The following is a 17,652-nucleotide window of genomic DNA, read 5'->3' as shown; positions in this document are numbered from 1 at the left end:
GGGTATATGGAGCAAATAGAATGGTGGATGTCTCTTGTATCTGGATAAGAGACTTTATAGATGAACTGATCGAGGCAATCGATGATGATGATGATGATGATGATGATGAATGTTAATGGTCAATGAATGGATGATTGGGAAAGGAGAAAGAAAGGAACGCAACTGATAAGAGACGGGCACTTATCACCCGTGATCGGCTCCACCGCACTGCCTTCTCCCCCGTTCGTCTTCCCGGTGGCAACGCTTGTAGTCCTGGTCTTCAGCCCGTTTGTTCAAATGCCTCCGGTTCGAAGGCTACGTACAGAACCCATTGTTCGGGTAAGGACCGGCTGCTGGTCCTGCAGGCGTCGCAAGAAAAAGTGCGACGAAGTCAGACCGGCCTGTGGAGGATGTGTCCGCAATAAACTCTCCTGTCAATGGCCATCCAATCTACCCCAAAACCCATCGTCAACGGCTTCAAATGCTCCGGATACAAACCAACCACTAGGGCTCGAGGGTCAGCCATCCAGCCCAGTATCGGATAAAGAACGTCGTGTATCAGTTGGTTCAGTGGGCTCTTCCTCTGCCGCATCGTCAGCCCAAGTCTCGTGCACCGACTCTGCCGAGCCTGCTGCCTTAGCGAACGAAGAACATGTTTCACCTCAGCAAATTGCTCTAAGGGGCAGCCCAGAGTCCGATCTTACTAGCTTGGCCGTAGGGGGCCTTGTGCCTCGAAGTCTATCGATGCTTCCAGGTTACAGTCAAGAGTCTTTTCAGCTACTGAGCCACTATCTGGCGACAACGGCTGACTGTATGGCCAACGGCTCAACTCCTGTGAATCCGTTTTTGGTCCAGATAGTACCTCTTGCTTTCACCAGTGACCTTCTTCTCCAGCTAGTTCTCACGCAAAGTGCTGCGCATCGGGCATTCAGAAGCCGAAACGATTCCGATGAAATCGCTCAGAGTCACTATACGAAAGCTTTGCAGTTGTTCCGCAAAGGAGTCACCGAATTTATCAACGGGAAGGAGTCCAACTCACTGATGCTTACTGTTGGAGCTCTCGTGATGTGCTTTACAGAGGTATGCACCGTCTACGATCGGCAAAGTATCTCAGCTGACTATGTAGAGTAGACTGCCAAAGGAGACATCAATGGCACGATCTTTGACCATCTATCCGCAGCCAACACGCTATTGACGCGTCTGTTGTCGCTGAGTGATACAACAGTTCCGAAGGAACTGAAAGACTTTGTCATTGAATATTACACTTATACCGCAGCAGTGAGCATGATATCTATCGATGCCAGGGTTAGCCCTCAACTCTTGCTGAATTTCGAGTTGGAGAACCGAGCTCGTCAGCTCCTCGACTCTCAGTACATTGGCAATCTCTGTGGTTGTTGGTTGGAACTATTGCTATTAATACCTTGCATATTTGATTTAGGGAGACAGTGGATGATGCACAATGCCCAACCCACCATGCCATCCGCTGACGAAATCGCCATGTACGGCTCGCTACAAACCCAGATACTACAGTGGTCACCCTTCCCCAGCGTTACCCCGGAGGTATTTCTGGCCGGTCGCATCTTTCAACAGGCCATGCTTCTCTACTTATACACAGCTTTGGGCTCTTTCTCGCGGACCGAAAACGGAATGCACCAGGGACTGATCAATACGGCCATCGTCGAAGGAATGGCATACCTCAACCAGCTTTCCGCGACAGTCCGGATCAATTCTGGGCTCTGCTGGCCGATCGCCGTGATAGGATCCTGTCTTTGCCAGACAGAGCATCAGGATCAGCTACGCAACCGACTGACTACAATGGTAAATACATTTGGTATCGGGAACATGCACCGCACGCTTCTATTGCTCGAGCACATGTGGGAGATGCCTCTCGAGGAAGCCGGGCCATGGAACATATGTCGTGCGATGCAAAAGTATCAAATATGGATTTCATTTGCATAAGATAAATCAGGGTTGTTCTATTCATACAATACGGTCATCATTCGTGCCTCGCCCTTGCATCTCATGGCAAGTATTGCAAGGAAACCTATTGGCCCAGGTTCTTGGGGGCCTCAGTGGCAGGACCCTCCGGGGTCACGTATGCTTTGGTCAAGCCACCGTCAACCACGAAGTCGGTGGCGTTGACGAAACTGCTCTCATCGCTGGCCAGGAAGACGACGGCGTGGGCTTGTTCGATGGCTTCGCCGAAGCGACCGGTGGGGAAGTGAACCTCACGGCGGAATCGCTTCTCCTTGTCATCTCCAAGCCAATCCTGCAACAGGGGGGTGCTGTCACGGTTAGATGGGCAGCAATCAATTGAGGCAGTCGAACTTACTTGAGAGGTGCAGGGCACAGAGAGTTGAAGCGGAAACCTGCTCGTTTTAGCTATGGTCGCGACAGACACAACATGTAACTCACCTTCGCGCGCATGCACAATTGCCAGTTCGCGAGTCATGGCCAACACCGCACCCTTGCTGGCAGTGTAGGCCAACTGCGGAGTCGCGGCACCCACCAGAGCAACCATACTGGCCGTGTTGATCACACTTCCCTTCTTCTTGCCGTGTCTCCGCAAGCTCTTCACGGCATGCTTGGATCCATACCACACACCCTTCACATTGATGTCCATGGTCAAGTTCCAGATGCTCTCGGGAGTTTCCTCCGAATCACCGTCCTTCGCGTGCATGATGCCAGCGTTGTTGAAGATCACATCCAGGCCACCCCATGCGTCCAGGTGCGCAACTGCCGCTTCCACCTCTGTTTCCTTGGACACGTCGACCACGCGGTATTCGACCTTTCCATCGTGTGTGGGGACTACCTGGTTCACTTTTGCCAGGGCTTTCTCGAGGCCGGGGGCACTGATATCGGTCATGAGGACGGAGGCGCCTTCGCGGAGCATGAGGATGGTGGTTTCGAGGCCGATGCCGCTGGTTCCGTTAGCTAAACTGCTTGGTCGTGGGAGTCGGAGATACATACCCGGCGGCACCGGTGACAAGGGCGTTCTTTCCAGCGAGTCTTCCAACCATTGTCAAGTGTTTGGTTTGTTAATGAAATGTTTTAACTGATTTGTTGGCACTTTGAAATGCAGGTTGTCAATAAGGATGATATACTGGTCAGAATGAAGACGACAGAAATGCGTTTTATAACCCCACCATTACCTCCCACTCATTCAGATGACCACACATCTCCAACACCCCGCCGCGCGGTTAAGCTGCACCGCTTGACCAGCCCTGGCAATTGAGTTCCACTCTGATCCAATGTGAAACCGACCTCGGCTTCGTAGCGCGGGCGATAAGGGACGATCGCGATAAGAGACGCCCGCGGTCCCGGACCGCGCAGTGGGGCGTGGGGAGGTTGAGGACAGCTTGAGCTCTCCGCGGGGCAACTCAGGTCCTTGTGGAAAGCTGACGAAAGTGTTGGAATAGCTTTACGTTTCTGAATCTTTGTTGTTGGGGTACTCTGGACACTTCTGAGTGGCAACTTTCGCGATTGTGGGTAGTGCATCATTTTACTGGGCTTAACCCGGAGAACGAAGCAGTGAGAGAAGTCGAACTGTACAGATTCTCAATTAACACTTTACAGCGAGATCAATAAAATAGAGGTTCATAATTTATTGCAGAAGGTTAAGAAGTAAAAAAGGAGGAAGTCCAGTGACCTCGGCATAGCATGTATGCCTAATGCCTGAGGCCATCAAGAATCGGGCGACAAACGCCAGAACTCTCACACTTCAGCGGCTCGAAGAAATGTCGGGATCGCTCTGGAATAGAATCAAACCCACCTCGAGGTGCTCCTCACCGCGGATGTGATGGTTATTCGCGGGTTCAACTCAATCCATCCACCGACCCACTCAACCTCCGAGCGCGGTCCCTGATCCGAAGTATTCGGAGCTATAACTACTTCTTATCGGCCCTACGTACCTCTAACTGAACAATTTCTATACCCCAACTACAACACAACATGTCCAACGCAATCCGCACCCTCTCCCCTTCCACCAACAAGCTCATCTACGAGCACCCCGGCACTTCCCTGGAGGAAGCCCGCCAGCTCGCCATCTCCGCCCAGGATGCCCACAAATCGTGGAAACAGGTCCCTCTTTCCGAGCGAAAGTCCATTATCCTCAAGGCACTAGAACTCATCAAGGCTAACAAGGAGACTCTCGCCGAAGAGCTGACGTCTCAAATGGGTCGTCCGATCGCCTTCGCTACCAAGGAAATCGACACCATGCGCAAACGCGCCGACTACCTCCTTGACATCGTCGATGACAGCCTGAAGAATCTCCCCGGTCAGCCGGAAGACGGGTTCAGGCGGTTCTTGAAAAAGGAGCCCATCGGAGTGGTGTTTATCGCGACGGCGTGGAACGTATGTCTCCTACACTTAGTCCTTCAAAGACCCATAAACCAGTTCCTAACCCACGTCCGCGAAAATATAGTTCCCCTACCTCATCACAATCAGCACCATCCTCCCCGCCCTACTCGCCGGAAACGCCGTCCTCCTCAGACCCTCCCCCCAGACGCCTCTCATCGGCGAACGCTTCCTCTCCTTCTTCACCGAGGCCGGCCTCCCGCCTCACCTCTTCCAGCTGATCCACTGCGGCTCGCTCGACGTGCTCGACCAGATCGTCGCCCTCCCGCAGATCAACCTCGTTTCGTTCACGGGGTCAACGGCAGGCGGCATGCGCATCCGCGAAGCCACCGCCCGCCGCGTCGTCCCGGTTAATCTGGAGCTCGGCGGGAATGATCCCGCGTATGTGCGTCCGGACGCGGACCTCGCGTACGTCGCCGCGCAGCTGGTCGACGGCGCGGTGTTCAACTCCGGTCAGAGTTGCTGCTCCGTCGAGAGGGTGTATGTGCATGCGGACGTGCATGATGCGTTTGTGCACGAGGTGCAGAAGGAGCTCGCGACGTAAGTGTCCTGCTCTTCCCTGGGCCATTCTTTATAGCCTGGACTAATGGATGGAAAATGAATAGGTACAAGCTCGGCGACCCCGCCGATCAATCCACCACCACCGGCCCCGTCATCTCCCAGCAAGCCGTGAAGACGATTAACGCGCACATCGCCGACGCGCTCGCCAAGGGCGCCGTCGATGCCACCCCCGATAACGCAACCTTCTCGGCTCCCCCGCCTGACGGCAACTATGTCGCGCCGAAGGTCCTGGTCAACGTCTCGCATGACATGCGGACCATGCGCGAGGAGACCTTCGGGCCGGTGATGCCGATCATGAAGGTGGCGTCGGACGACGAGGCCGTGGCCTTGATGAATGATACGGACTTCGGGCTGACGGCGAGTGTGTGGACGAAGGACGTGAGTGCCGCAGAGGGGTTGATGGATCGGTTGGAGGCGGGGACGGTGTTTGTGAATCGGTGTGATTATCCGAGTCCGGTAGGTTTTGTCTGTCCTATTTCTGACTATTGGGGTTGGGAAGTGCTAATTAAGTTTTGTATAGGATCTGGCGTGGATTGGATGGAAGAACTCGGGATTGGGATGCACGTTGGGACCGCATGGGTTCGATGCGTTTTATAAGCTGAAGAGCTTCCATATTAAGGAGCAGCAGGCTTGATTTGTTTCTCCCTTGGTTGAATGATTCGTAAAATATGACATGCTATCGTCTATTTTCATACATACATGACTTCCATCCTATCCATCCTCCTTCTATCAATCCATCTACCTCCTCACCAACCGCCAGTTTCCACCCTCCAAACCACTAACCTTACCACTCCTCAACCTCACCGTCGTCCCATTCCCACTCACCAACTCCCCCTCGACACCCGGCAACCTCACCGTCCCGACCGTCCCGCGCGGCGTCCTCAACTCCAAACTCCGATATCCCGCCTCCGTCGCATTACTCTCCCTCTCGAATCTAACAGCAAACTGCCCCTTCACCGTCTCAAACCCAGCATGCACGCTCTTCAAATCCCCCGGCTGCGGCGCAACCTCCCACTCCTGTCCCGCATCCTTCGTGATCCTCAGCCCCGCCGCGTAGTGCGTCAGGGCGCTCGTCGGCCCCGTCGCCCAGCCATGCGCATGCGATACGCGCGGGTCGTTTGCGTACGGCTCATAATGCAGGGATCCGTTGGTGCTGAACCCTTCGATGAAGGTGGAGTTAGTCATGCGCGGGTCGTCGAGCATGAAGCCCCACGAGCGACGCATGAGGTCGAGCGCCGACTGCGCGTCCGAGGCCATGAAGTGCGCTTGCAGCTCCAGGCTGCTGATGAATGGGGATACGGTGGCGCCGGCTTCTGGGGCTGGTGCGCCGTAGGGTCCCCATCGGGAGCGTAGGGCGCGGGTCAGTTGTGTGGATTGAGTGGTCGAGTTGGTGAGGTTCGCCTTGATGGCCCAGACGTTGCCGTCTTGGGGGTGCATGGTGGTCGTTTGGTTGTCGATGTACAGGCCGGCGGAGGCGTCCCAGAGGAGGTGGTTTGCGGAGGACTTGATGCGGGAGGCTGTTCGGGTCCAGTTTTGTTGGGGGGTGGTGTCGTTGAGGAGGCTGGAGAGGGTCAGGCCTTGGTTGAGGGTGTAGTAGAGGATGGCGTTGGCTTCGATGTTCTGGTTGAATGGGTTAGTTTGGTGGTTGGTTGGGGAGAGGTGATGGAAGAGAAGGCACTTACATGTCCGCCCATTCCGAAGCGCAACCAGTCCGAGCTGGCGGTGATGTTTGCCAGACCAGAGTCGTCCACGCTGCCCAGGGCCCAGTCGACTCCCAGCTTGAACTGAGTCCAGTGACGCGCCAGCCAGGCTCGGTCGCCCGAGTACAGGTAGTAGAAGTAAATGCCGACCAGGCTCTGGCAGTGGTATGTGAAGCTGACAGTGTCGGCATACGGCGGACTGGCGTACGGGAGTCGGCCGTCTGCTTTCTGCAGTACGAGAAGCCGCTCCAGCGCGTTGCGCATGCTATACAGGTCGTACGTGCTCACGCCCACGACTTCCAGCTGGACGGACATATCGCCCGGCCAGACCAGGCGATCCCGCTTCGCACCGTCCGTGAGCACGCTGGATCCGTTGGAGATGGTGTAGTTGCTCCACCAGTCGACCGTCTCGGGTAGCTCGATGGTCTGCGTCTTGTTGATGATCTGGTACCAGACGAGCGAGTTGCCCATCTCCGGGTCGATGGTGCAGAGCTGGTTGGTGTATGCGCCGGCGTACCAGATCCGGTTGAGCAGTTCATCGTCGCAGTGGAAATACCCAGTGTACGCCGTCAGGTCCTGTTTGGGCGCCGCAGTGAAGTTGACAGTGACGCTGTTCAAAGACACGTCGGCAGTCGTGTTGCTCACGATCGTCATATAGCGAAAGCCACCGCGGACGTGCTTTTCCTCGGCTGTGTAGACGCCTGATCCTGCACCGACGTTGAACCAGAGGGGGCTGTCCAGCCCGGCGTCGGCGGTGGCATCGCAGGCCTCGCTGCTCACGTAGAGGCTGGACTCGGAAAAGGTCACGCCGATGAAGGCGTCGGACGCGGAGGAATCGGAAACATCGAGGGAGACAAGACCGGCGATGTTCTTTTGGAAGTCGAAGGTGATGGAGGATTTTCCGTGGAGGGTCGTCGGAGTGGTGCTGTTCTCGTGCAGCAAAGAGGACGCATTGGACACTGAACCCTCGGTGCGATAGATGGAGGGAGGAGTGAGGGTTCTAGACGAGGGTGCCAGAATATACTCGGAATAAGGAATCGCCAGAGCGGCGGTCGCGAGGAGTGGGAGCGAATATAGCCTCATCTTGAGAACTGGTCGATATTCTCCGACTGCCTACTCGATGACTTGTGCCGGCTTCTGGCCAAGTCTCTACGTTTAAATACTTCTACATTGGCCCCTCGCAATTGGCATCGACATCATCATTCCCACAGACAGATTCCCTCATCCTCATTCCCTGGTTTTGAAGAACCATCTCGGTGTCGGATACCCCGAGCACCTTTTGCCGAAGACCCCCACAGGATTTAACGGACGAGTAATCAATATTCACGGCCTCGTTCAACCCCAGCCAAGACGGCTTGTCGTCATAGTCGGAATCTTGCCGAGGGGATTTTTGGGTCTGCGGAGGATGTCCCCACGGGGATGCCGATCCTGACTGGCTCTGTCCTGTTCGGCTCGTCTAATGCACCCACTTCCTGCTGGCCGAAACTCCAGTTGATATTGAGGGAATTCTTCGGATTCCGGAGCCGACCGGGTTATTCTGAGGCCGAATTGGGGCTATACTCGTTAGTCAATGCCAGGCGGCATCGCATGATCGGGCCGTTGCCGAATTGCTCCCGGGATGGTGAACTCTTCCTACCCGAGAAACACCCGTGGATTTCGTGTGGAGATGTGATGTCTAGTCTTTCCATCTCCGCCGTGAAATCTCTGCCGACATCATGTTAGCTGTCTCGGTCGGTTCGTGGGGGGATTCTCGGGTTTTCCGAGTCTAACATCGTTGATGCTCCGCGGAATTAGCCAGGTATATCTTTGCTGTTGTTTTTTTTTTTTTTTTTTTTTTTTTTTCTCCTCCCTTTGTGTCTGTGTATATGTGAGTGCAGAATATAGAATATCAGTAGACCTGATCTTGTGTGACCAATTTGCCTCCTGACACGATAATGGAATTATATATAGCGTGGTGAGTTCCAGATTGATTCCTAGGGAGATTGTATGCAAGAAAAGTCTCGTTTGAATATTACCTATTATACCAGTAGTTTGAACGTAAAAACGGTAGATATTCAAACCTCAGACAAAATAAGCCTCCAGGCAGCCTGCGCAAACGATATTCCGTCATGCTCCTTTGCAGCTCGCGAGATCCCACTACGGAAGAGTTCATCCCCGAAAATCCCCATCCGATGACGGGCCTCCAACAGACTTGTGATGACAAACTCATCGTACTCGGGATGTCCCTGGACCGTAAGAATGCGACCCGGCATATATAATCCTTGAACCTCGCAGATAGGCGTCGAGCCGAGATTGATACATCCTTCGGGGACTTCGTGGGCGATATCGCGGTGCATCTGATGCAGTGACTTCACAGGTGTATTAGCATTTATCTGATGATGGTGGTCATCTGACGTACGAAGGTGTCTTTGGAAAAAAGCTGCTTTCCTACATCGCTCAGAGAAATCGGCTCCACCGATACCTCCCATCCGACGTCACTGCGACCGACTCGAGCACCCAATGCGCGCGCAATTATCTGATGACCAAAGCAGATGCCGATTATGGGTTTCTTTTGCAGGTGTCCGCGCTGCACGTAGTTGGTGAGTTCGACTATCCACGGTGTGTCTGCAAAGGCGTCGTGTTCTGCAAGGTTAGTGGAATTCGTCGGACAGGGGTTGGGGACTTACTGCTTCCTGTTAAGAGGATTGCATCAACATTCTCTGGATCTGGGTAAAATGAACTGTCTACCACGTTCCATTTGGTCAATTCCAGTGTAGTAGCTGTGTCTTCAAGGGAAGCAAGAGAGGCGCTGAGAAGCCTCTCGAACATGTCCCCATATGTCCCATACTGATCTTTGACGGGGCCAATGGGGGTGTCGCATTCAAGAATGGCGATGCGTGTCATGGCTGTTGAATATATATTTGGAATATTTAGAATATGAATTGATAAATGCCCAAGACTCGAATGACAGAATAGAACTCATTATGTGAACTGTTGACCATATCCTTATCGGCTTATCTCTTATCGATAAGCGCGGTCTCTCCCCGCGCGGTCTTTCTCCAACGCGGTAAACATCCATCGTCCACTTTTCCCCAATTCCAATTACTTCGCCATCGCTTCGCAATGCTTCATGGCCCCAGAAATCCACAAGATCTCTCTCCAAGACCGCGATGCCGATCCGTCGTATCATGGCTAGCTGCGATCCACCTCGGCATCTTTAAAGCAGATTCCGCAATCTCACTCTTCTCTCCTCTCTCTCTCCAATCAAACAAATCCTCAATCATAACACAATGGCTTCGCAAAATATCACAGTCGAGGAGCTCCCCAACCTCCTCGCCGATGACATCAAGGTCAAGGTGGCCGGCGTCGACTGCGACGGCATCCTGCGCGGCAAGGTGATGTCCAAAGAGAAGTTCCTGGGCATTGCGCAGAAAGGCTTCGGCTTCAGTTCCGCAGTCTTTGGTTGGGACATGCAGGACATGCTCTACACGACTGATGCGAAGATCGCGCCCGCCGATTCGGGGTACGTCGACTTTCTCGCGGTGCCGGACTTGAACACCTTCCGGAGGATACCGTGGGAGGACGACATTCCGTTTTTCTTGGTGCGGTTTGTGCAGAATGAGAAGCCCGTGTCGGCAGATGGTCGCAGTATGCTGAAGGCGGTTTGCGATGAACTTGCGGCGGCCAATTGCAAGGGGATGGCTGGAGGTACGTCTTCCTTGGTAGATCCCACAGAAGGCAATGCTGATGGATAGAGGTTAGTTGAGCTGGAGTTTATCAATTTTCAGACCCCTTCGCAGGACGGATACGGCGTTCCTGGGTTGACGCACGATATCGCCGCCTTTCTCGAGAAAAATGCCCCGGGTGCACTCCGCCCATTGACTGCCGGAAGCTTTTCGTATAGCTCGACACGACCTGTTGCGCACAAGAAGTATTTCTATGACATCTTCAACACAAGCGCACAATTCAACTGCGGGATTGAGGGGTGGCACACCGAGGGCGGTCCGGGGGTATATGAAGCGGTAAGTCTGTTGGGTATTCTTCGTGAGATCATTGCTCATTAATCAGGCCCTCAAAGTATGCGACGTCGCGGAAATGGCCGACAAGGCTTCCCTGTTCAAGTAGGTCTTCCCATTCCTACAGTAACGCCAGGACTAACAACCTAGACTCCTGGCAAAATCAGTAGGAATGGAGCACGGGATCACGCCCTGCTTCATGGCAAAGCCCATTCAAGGCCAACCCGGCAGCTCTGGTCACATTCACGTTTCCCTCTGCGATCTCGACGGAAAGAACCTTTTTGCCCGGGAAACACAAGACCCCAACGCCCCGTGGCCCGATGCAGCTGGACTGTCGGACCTGGGTCGTCAATTCCTTGCCGGCATTCTCGAGGCCCTACCAGACATCATGCCCCTATTCGCCCCGACAATCAACTCTTACAAACGCCTCGTGGAGAACTTCTGGGCCCCCGTGAACATCACCTGGGGACTAGAGGACCGCATGGCGTCCGTTCGCATCATCACTCCGCCAGTGTGCAAACCCGGCGCCACGCGGTTCGAGGTGCGCATTCCCGGCGCGGACCTGCATCCTCACTATGCGCTGAGCGCGATCCTCGCCGCGGGGTGGCGCGGTGTGCAGAAGAAGCTGGAGATTCCAGTGCCTCCTGTTTCGGCACTGAAGCCCGATAGTCCTCGACCGGAGCTGTTGCCGAATACGTTGGACGCTGCGGTCCAGCGGTTTAGCGCCCCGAACAGCATTGCGCGGCAGATTCTCGCGGACGAGTTCGTGGACTTCTTTACCGCTACGCGCGAGCATGAATTGCGACTGTGGAGGGAGGCCGTGACTGATTGGTGAGTTCTCTGGTTTATGGTTATGCACGAGGATACTAACTGGCATAGGGAATTCAAACGGTATATCGAGACTGTATAGCCATTGGCCGGTGCATGAATCTCTCTTAGTCTTGTTCTATAGACACGTGTAAATAGTATAAATAGAATTTGATCTCCTACCACAACCTGACCAAGTCCACCCTTGCCATGTCCAACCGTGGTATTCCATTGTGGAGCACCGATAGTTAAAGCGCCCTACCATGTTTACTACGTGTTTAATGAGGAGGTAGTACACGAGGGGTGGTGATGATGATTAGCGGTGTAGAGCATGCAAGAGAACAGAAGAAAGATGAATTATATACCCAAACACGAACTCCGTCGGCCAAAAGGACATGCAATTTAGAAAACATGGAAGCAGAGAACCAACACGCTGAATATTTACCGTTAACCCATCACTCTCCATCATCCTGGGCGTCTTCCACAGAGGCCATTCCCTTCTTCTCATTCGAGTGTCCATTCTGCTCGCCATTTTGTGCCTCCTCCTCACCATTTTCCTCTTCAGCCTCAGTATCCGGCTGAGGCCCAGCCTGGCGCGACTCCTGCTGCACCGCCTTGCCCTTCCCCTTCGGCTCCTTCAGCGGCGTATCCAGCTCACTCTTACCCTCGGCTCCAGACTCCTCGACCGCCGGCGTCTGCGGTTCGCCGTCCTTGCCCTTCGCCTTGGCTCGCGCCCTGCGAATCAGCCGGTTGTGGAAATCCTTGCCGTCAAGCTCCGGGTCTTCCTGCAGCATGCGGCGCGCTGCTTCCCGGCCCACGACGGGCAGTCGGTCGACGGACGGCGACGCGCCCTGCGGAACGAGCTTCGGATCCAGCAGGCCCACCTGGACCAGCACGCTGGCCTGGTCCCAGTACACATGCTCGGAGTAGAGTCTCCCCGCGCGCAGACTCACGATGCTGACGAGGACGATCTCCACGTGCTTGTCTGTCGGGGGCACGCCGGGCAGCATCCACGGGATCTCGTGTGTGTGCTGGAAACTGACGAAGAGCTCGTCCACGACACGGTCGGTGCCCTGCGTGCGGGAGATCAGGCGCAGCCGCATCGACGGCGGCAGCTTCTGCAGGAAATGGTGCTCGTAGAACCGGCGGAGCGCGTGCGTGCCGATCCCCCCGCTCACCGTCGGCGTGAAGGTCACCGTGGGAGCGACGTGGTTGGTATACGGGGCCATAGTGTCGGAGAGGTTCATGGAGAAGAATCTCGCTAGAGGGTTCCAAGTTAGTACCTGTCTTTATACTCTGACAGACGAATCAGGAAGAACAGGCGGGGAAAGCATACCCTCCAAATGCTCCTCCCATTTCTCCTCGATGTCCGGATCCTTGCCGAACCCCTTCCGCAGCATCTGCAACGAGCGACTCCAGGCCAACTCGCTCGCCAGTCGATCATACTCATCGAGATCCGTCTCCGCGAACCCTGGCTGCGCGTGCTCGTACGTATACGCTAGGTGGCCGATGTTCAGGCGCTCGCCGGAGCCCAGGCCCGGGTTGATCTGTCGCGTGTTCGTGCGTCGCTTGCCCTGGAGCCCCAGCATCGTCGGCGTGGTGGTCACGTCAACGGTGCTGCCGGCCAGATGCGTCATGACCCGCAGCGTCGGGGGGAAGCGCATGCGCGGGTCGGGGATGTTAGTGGGATAGTATGCGATCAGCGCGCAGAGGCGACTGGAGGTGGTGGGTTTGATGTAGTAGTCCAGACAGAAGGAGGCGGCGTCGCCAAATGCTAGGCTGTATTAGATGCGACATCGAATTTACTTGCAACGGCACAAGTATACACAGAAGGGACGGAAAAGAACGTACCAACAACCGCGTAGTTCTCGCCAACCCCCAAGCCCTCCTTCACCGACTTCAATCGCAGGATGTATTCCTTTCCTCCGCCATTAAACGGCACGTACTGCACATCGAGGCCCTCATCCTGCCAGCGTCGCAGCAGCGAGGTATCGAAGTCTGGCGTCTCAGCCGTCACGCACAGCCGAGCGGTGTTGTGGCCGGAATTATACAGAAAACCACCTGCGCCGGGGGCGGAGATGGAAATGGTGGCCATTGTTTTGCGCTGCGTTTTGTGGTTGAATTAGATTTGAGTCCAGTCGATTAGATTAGAGAAAGAAAAAGGATTTCACTGGAATGAGGACGATCGAGTTGTCTTGACTTGGGCGGATGCACGGAATACGTCATCGGCCTTGTCACTCGGCAGCCCTACGTCATCGCCTCATCTGACGGTCGCGTTGGATTAATTAACTGGGAGTGTCTGGTGGAGTTTTTTGTTTCTATTGTCCACTGAGCGCAATGGATCTGCAGGTTTGTTATCCTTTCCAGGGCGGGGAGACTGGAATTTGGATGTCAGTGCGAAGTTCCATGGGTCGGGGGGTCGTGCCTGGTTTTGACATGCGATTCAACGGACATCCATGGTTACCCTGGACTTGATACTAAAAATATTCCAAAAACATCTTATTACTACATAAATTGATTGTATTTATTTCTTTCATATCAATAACCAATTCATAAGACTTCTTCATTTAAAATGCCGCCCATGCGATTCAATTAACTCCTCTACCGTACCAGACGCCTATATCTTCGAACCATACTCTTATAAATCGCAGCATTTCCATCTTAAGATGTACAAAAATGTCATTAAAATAATCCTTTTGACTTCTTACTGTTTAGCCAGAATAATAAGGGGAGAAAATACTCAAAAATATAGCCGCTCGTCCTTTCGAAAGACCATTAGATGACCTATCAGGCATCCCAGGAGCCACTCAATCAATCCTATCAAATCAAATCAGAACTATTGAGCTTCCCCAACTTCTTTCTTCCTTCTGAAAGCTTCCCCGCACTACTCGACCGGCTCATCGCCGACGCCAACGGCTTTCTCTCCGGTGTCGACCAGCATCATCGCTCATTAAGACGGACTATCATCACCATCTCAACCCCCGATCCCCCAACATCCAAAATGCCCAACCCAATTATCCTCCATCTCGGCGACCCCATCAAATACAACCATGACTTCTACAACGGCCCCTTCTCCGACCGCTACGACATCGTCCCCAACGATGCTCCAGACCGAGGATCCTTCATCCACGCCTTGAAGACAAACCGATACGGCTCCTTCTCCGCCATCTTCCGTCCGCACTTCCAATCCGGGGGTGAAATGGGCCAGTGGGACGACGAGCTCATCGCCCTGCTGCCGTCCTCCGTCCGCATCTTCGCCTCCGCCGGCGCCGGCTTCAACTGGGCCGACGTCGACGCCCTCGGCGCGCGCGGGATCTGGTACGCCAACGGTGCAGGGGCCTCGGATGAAGCGGTCTCCGACACAACCCTGTACATGATCCTGTCGGTGTTTCGGAACTTCACGAGGGCGCAGATCGCCGCGCGCACGGCCGATCCGGCACGCTTTACGGCCACGCATAAGCTTCTTGCGATGATTTCGAGGAATCCGCGCGGTCATGTCCTGGGGCTGGTGGGGTTGGGGAATATTAGCAAAAGAGTGGCGGAGAAGGCGCGGGCGCTGGGGATGGAGGTGATGTATTTTGATGTGGTGAGGGCGGAGAGGGAGGAGGAGGAGCGGTTGGGGGTGCGGTTTGAGGGGTCGTTGGAGGCGTTGCTGGAGAAGGCGGATTGTGTGTCGTTGCATACGCCGCTGAATGAACATACGAGGCATTTAATCAATGAGAGGACAATTGCGGTGATGAAGGATGGGGCGAGACTGGTGAATACGGCCAGAGGGGAGGTGGTGGACGAGGAGGCGCTGGTCGCGGCGTTGGAGACGGGGAAGCTGTCCGCTGCTGGGCTCGATGTGCATTATCATGAACCGCAGGTCTCGAAGAGGTTGGCGGCGATGGAGAATGTGACGCTGACGACGCATGTTGGCGGAGGGGCGCTGGAGACGAGGATCAATTTCGAGCTGAATGCGATGAGGAATATTCTGGCGGTGGTGGGCGAGGATGGGCAGGTTATCGGGGAGCCGTTGACTCCGGTCAATGCGAAGGCTGTCAGGGATAGTCACTCCGGATAGGAGTATAGGGGTTGTCGACTATACAGTACTCTAGACCATGACATGAGCATTTACCTCAATTACATTATCAGGCCCAAACCTTACTCTCACCTCTTGAAATCTAGAGACTCCGCATTTCCCCAGATTCCGGCATACCCCCGACCGTCGATCCCCCGGATATCGGACTGTTTGCCGCATACTCAACAGCTTGATTACAGGCTTCAAATGCATAAGATTATCCTGCTGCAGCTGTCACCCCGCAATTGCAATTCTGCATCTTGTTGAGCCCACAGCTGGCATTCCACAATGAACAACGGCATTGACACCAGGACACAGATGAAGGGCGACGTCGAGACCATCGAGCATGTCAAACCAGGTCCCTTGCAGCAGCTTCCGTTACCGATAGAGCTGGCGAGTCTAGACCCTGAGCAGATCAAAGCTCTGGAAAAAGACCTGGTGAAGAGGTTGGATTGCTGCTTGCTGCCTGCGGTGATCATTTTGTTCTTGATGAACATCCTGGATCGGTACGTTCTCTTGTCCTTCAAAGACTCGCGTCCATGTGTTGGGCTGATTAAAGCAGGAATAACATCGCCAACGCAAAGATCGCGGGCTTGCCTACCACACTCGGCATCTCCAACACGCAGTATAACACCTGCTTGATGATATTCTACGTCGGATGTATGCTCCCTATCTCACGTCCACCTTCTCTTCCGACTTGCTGATTGAACAGATATAATAACCCAACTCCCCTCCAACGTCATCATCACAAAGGTCAAACCGTCCCTATACATCGGCCTCGTCACGGCCGCCTGGGGTCTCGTGTCCCTGTGCCAGGCCTTTACGCGCAACTTCGCCGGCCTGTTCATCTGCCGCATTGTGTTGGGTCTCGTCGAAGGCCCTTTCCTGCCCGGCGTCTTCTTCCTTATGTCCTGCTGGTATAAGCGCTCGGAGCTGCCGCCGCGAATTGCCTTCCTCTACGGGGCCAACATGCTGGCGAGCGCGTTTGGAGGACTGATTGCGGCGGGTATTGTGGCGAGGATGGAGGGGAAGCTGGGCAGACCGGCTTGGGTGGGTTTCATCTTGCTCTTTCGACCCGATGAAGCTGGCTCTAACCTGGGATAGGAATGGCTGTTCATCATCGAAGGATCAATGACCATCGCCATCGCCTTGCTCGTCATCCCATTCATCCCAGATTATCCTGGCTCGACGAACCGATGGTGGCTGACTCCCAACCATCAAGTACTCGCGGTACAGCCTCTTCATCATACTCAAGACCATCTCAACTGACACAGTCAGGACTGGCGTCTGCGCAACGAAAACGCCGGCATCGTCGACGACGACCCCGAATCCCTCCTCTGGGGCGTCAAACAGGCCTTCCTCGATCCGAAGCTCTACATGTTCATCGTCCTGCAGATGTCGCTGCTCACCGCGCAGTCGTTCAATAACTTCTTTCCCTCCATCGTCGGCACCCTGGGCTACAACGAGACCATCACGCTGCTGCTCACCGCGCCGCCCTACTTCTTCGCTTTCCTCTGCTCCCTCTGCATCTCGTTCCACGGCGCCCGCGTCAACGAGAGAGGTCTGCACATCGCCGTGCCGCTGGCATTCGCCTTACTAGGGAATCTTCTGGTCAGTCCTCGCATCTTCCCTCTCTTCCTTCTATCTGGTACACAACTGACCGGAGGAAAAGGCAATGTTTATCCGCTCCCTCGGCGCCCGCTACTTCAGCATGTTCCTCATGACCGCCGGCTCCTACAGCCCCTACAACCTCGTCGTCTCATGGCTCAGCTCGACGCTCCCCCGGCCCAAAACCAAGCGCGCCGCGGCCTTTGCCGTCGTGAACCTCATGGGCGCCGGGGTCGCGCATTTCTACACCTCGTACATGTTTCCGGATTCGCAGAAGCCGCGGTACTATGCGGGTGGGGGCGTCATGAGCGGGGCGTGTTTGGTCTGCGCGTGCACGGCGATGGCGATCAAGTGGCATTTGAAGAGAGAGAATCGGCGTATTGAGAGGGTGGAGGTCGAGGAGGGAGTGGTGGGAGGGGGTGCTATTCAGGGAGGGGCGGTGGTTGCGTTTCGGTTTGTTCATTAGGAGTGGTGGTGGGAAGTAAGAGGCCAATGCGACATGGAATGAGATCCCTGTAGCTGTCATCATCAGTCATGCCATTTAAGCTTGCAGTCCGCTTTTTCTGGACTTTTCTCTTTGATATTT

At 54.7% G+C, this 17,652-nt stretch overlaps 9 protein-coding genes across 9 annotated transcripts; 5 read left to right on the top strand and 4 right to left on the bottom strand.

The window, feature by feature from the left end:
- Positions 1-276: 276 nt before the first annotated feature.
- On the top strand, positions 277-1,938 carry P170DRAFT_353454 (Zn(II)2Cys6 transcription factor; the record flags this gene model as incomplete). Its single annotated transcript, XM_024843980.1, has 2 exons — positions 277-1,059; positions 1,111-1,938. 2 exons carry the CDS (start codon positions 277-279, stop codon positions 1,936-1,938), a joined length of 1,611 nt encoding a protein of 536 aa, XP_024705951.1.
- On the bottom strand, positions 1,923-3,071 carry P170DRAFT_435831 (oxidoreductase, short-chain dehydrogenase/reductase family). The gene is made up of 2 exons (XM_024849030.1): positions 2,950-3,071; positions 1,923-2,900 (listed from the first exon to the last, which is right to left on the bottom strand). The coding sequence occupies exons 1-2, from the start codon at positions 2,997-2,999 to the stop codon at positions 2,024-2,026; spliced, it is 927 nt and encodes a 308-aa protein (XP_024705950.1). The 5' UTR covers positions 3,000-3,071; the 3' UTR covers positions 1,923-2,023.
- A 477-nt stretch (positions 3,072-3,548) lies between these two features.
- On the top strand, positions 3,549-5,573 carry P170DRAFT_455119 (aldehyde dehydrogenase family protein). Its single transcript, XM_024851505.1, has 4 exons — positions 3,549-4,332; positions 4,403-4,875; positions 4,941-5,352; positions 5,417-5,573. The coding sequence occupies exons 1-4, from the start codon at positions 3,931-3,933 to the stop codon at positions 5,528-5,530; spliced, it is 1,401 nt and encodes a 466-aa protein (XP_024705949.1). The 5' UTR covers positions 3,549-3,930; the 3' UTR covers positions 5,531-5,573.
- A 61-nt stretch (positions 5,574-5,634) lies between these two features.
- Positions 5,635-8,097, bottom strand: P170DRAFT_492565 (putative alpha-L-rhamnosidase A; the record flags this gene model as incomplete). Its single annotated transcript, XM_024854031.1, has 2 exons — positions 6,579-8,097; positions 5,635-6,516 (listed from the first exon to the last, which is right to left on the bottom strand). The coding sequence occupies exons 1-2, from the start codon at positions 7,677-7,679 to the stop codon at positions 5,635-5,637; spliced, it is 1,983 nt and encodes a 660-aa protein (XP_024705948.1). The 5' UTR covers positions 7,680-8,097.
- Positions 8,098-8,587: 490 nt separating this feature from the next.
- On the bottom strand, positions 8,588-9,495 carry P170DRAFT_508798 (type 1 glutamine amidotransferase). Its single transcript, XM_024854604.1, has 3 exons — positions 9,263-9,495; positions 8,995-9,218; positions 8,588-8,944 (listed from the first exon to the last, which is right to left on the bottom strand). The coding sequence occupies exons 1-3, from the start codon at positions 9,477-9,479 to the stop codon at positions 8,651-8,653; spliced, it is 735 nt and encodes a 244-aa protein (XP_024705947.1). The 5' UTR covers positions 9,480-9,495; the 3' UTR covers positions 8,588-8,650.
- Positions 9,496-9,682: 187 nt separating this feature from the next.
- P170DRAFT_508797 (glutamine synthetase family protein) lies at positions 9,683-11,581 on the top strand. The gene is made up of 5 exons (XM_024854603.1): positions 9,683-10,283; positions 10,338-10,597; positions 10,644-10,696; positions 10,742-11,422; positions 11,471-11,581. The coding sequence occupies exons 1-5, from the start codon at positions 9,866-9,868 to the stop codon at positions 11,499-11,501; spliced, it is 1,443 nt and encodes a 480-aa protein (XP_024705946.1). The 5' UTR covers positions 9,683-9,865; the 3' UTR covers positions 11,502-11,581.
- A 134-nt stretch (positions 11,582-11,715) lies between these two features.
- P170DRAFT_435826 (dienelactone hydrolase) lies at positions 11,716-13,781 on the bottom strand. The gene is made up of 3 exons (XM_024849029.1): positions 13,250-13,781; positions 12,735-13,172; positions 11,716-12,659 (listed from the first exon to the last, which is right to left on the bottom strand). Exons 1-3 carry the CDS (start codon positions 13,491-13,493, stop codon positions 11,854-11,856), a joined length of 1,488 nt encoding a protein of 495 aa, XP_024705945.1. The 5' UTR covers positions 13,494-13,781; the 3' UTR covers positions 11,716-11,853.
- Positions 13,782-13,954: 173 nt separating this feature from the next.
- On the top strand, positions 13,955-15,515 carry P170DRAFT_435825 (D-mandelate dehydrogenase-like dehydrogenase). Its single transcript, XM_024849028.1, has one exon. It carries the CDS (start codon positions 14,178-14,180, stop codon positions 15,459-15,461), a length of 1,284 nt encoding a protein of 427 aa, XP_024705944.1. The 5' UTR covers positions 13,955-14,177; the 3' UTR covers positions 15,462-15,515.
- A 261-nt stretch (positions 15,516-15,776) lies between these two features.
- P170DRAFT_353748 (MFS general substrate transporter) lies at positions 15,777-17,532 on the top strand (the record flags this gene model as incomplete). The annotated part of the gene is made up of 6 exons (XM_024843993.1): positions 15,777-15,964; positions 16,018-16,118; positions 16,171-16,508; positions 16,563-16,688; positions 16,737-17,069; positions 17,131-17,532. The coding sequence occupies 6 exons, from the start codon at positions 15,777-15,779 to the stop codon at positions 17,530-17,532; spliced, it is 1,488 nt and encodes a 495-aa protein (XP_024705943.1).
- Between the last annotated feature and the right edge of the window lie 120 nt (positions 17,533-17,652).

Source organism: Aspergillus steynii, assembly GCF_002849105.1.
Source record: "Aspergillus steynii IBT 23096 chromosome Unknown P170scaffold_3, whole genome shotgun sequence".
NCBI classification, from domain to species: Eukaryota; Fungi; Ascomycota; class Eurotiomycetes; order Eurotiales; family Aspergillaceae; genus Aspergillus; species Aspergillus steynii.
This window is presented reverse-complemented; position numbering and strand designations above follow the sequence as displayed.

What these genes read in the sequence shown, in the direction of transcription:
- P170DRAFT_435831 (XM_024849030.1), bottom strand. Translation starts at nt 2,999, where the DNA reads ATGGTTGGAAGACTCGCTGGAAAGAACGCCCTTGTCACCGGTGCCGCC. An exon ending in CTTGTCACCGGTGCCGCCGG is followed by an intron (nt 2,901 to 2,949) that starts GTATGTATCTCC and finishes TAACGGAACCAG; the next exon opens with CGGCATCGGCCTCGAAACCA.
- P170DRAFT_455119 (XM_024851505.1), top strand. Translation starts at nt 3,931, where the DNA reads ATGTCCAACGCAATCCGCACCCTCTCCCCTTCCACCAACAAGCTCATC. An exon ending in TTATCGCGACGGCGTGGAAC is followed by an intron (nt 4,333 to 4,402) that starts GTATGTCTCCTA and finishes GCGAAAATATAG; the next exon opens with TTCCCCTACCTCATCACAAT. An exon ending in GGTGTGATTATCCGAGTCCG is followed by an intron (nt 5,353 to 5,416) that starts GTAGGTTTTGTC and finishes AGTTTTGTATAG; the next exon opens with GATCTGGCGTGGATTGGATG.
- P170DRAFT_508798 (XM_024854604.1), bottom strand. Translation starts at nt 9,479, where the DNA reads ATGACACGCATCGCCATTCTTGAATGCGACACCCCCATTGGCCCCGTC. An exon ending in AATCCTCTTAACAGGAAGCA is followed by an intron (nt 9,219 to 9,262) that starts GTAAGTCCCCAA and finishes CTAACCTTGCAG; the next exon opens with AACACGACGCCTTTGCAGAC. An exon ending in TTTTTTCCAAAGACACCTTC is followed by an intron (nt 8,945 to 8,994) that starts GTACGTCAGATG and finishes ACACCTGTGAAG; the next exon opens with TCACTGCATCAGATGCACCG.
- P170DRAFT_508797 (XM_024854603.1), top strand. Translation starts at nt 9,866, where the DNA reads ATGGCTTCGCAAAATATCACAGTCGAGGAGCTCCCCAACCTCCTCGCC. An exon ending in GTCCGGGGGTATATGAAGCG is followed by an intron (nt 10,598 to 10,643) that starts GTAAGTCTGTTG and finishes CTCATTAATCAG; the next exon opens with GCCCTCAAAGTATGCGACGT. An exon ending in GACAAGGCTTCCCTGTTCAA is followed by an intron (nt 10,697 to 10,741) that starts GTAGGTCTTCCC and finishes CTAACAACCTAG; the next exon opens with ACTCCTGGCAAAATCAGTAG.
- P170DRAFT_435826 (XM_024849029.1), bottom strand. Translation starts at nt 13,493, where the DNA reads ATGGCCACCATTTCCATCTCCGCCCCCGGCGCAGGTGGTTTTCTGTAT. An exon ending in CGAGAACTACGCGGTTGTTG is followed by an intron (nt 13,173 to 13,249) that starts GTACGTTCTTTT and finishes AATACAGCCTAG; the next exon opens with CATTTGGCGACGCCGCCTCC. An exon ending in ATGGGAGGAGCATTTGGAGG is followed by an intron (nt 12,660 to 12,734) that starts GTATGCTTTCCC and finishes GGAACCCTCTAG; the next exon opens with CGAGATTCTTCTCCATGAAC.
- P170DRAFT_435825 (XM_024849028.1), top strand. Translation starts at nt 14,178, where the DNA reads ATGACCTATCAGGCATCCCAGGAGCCACTCAATCAATCCTATCAAATC.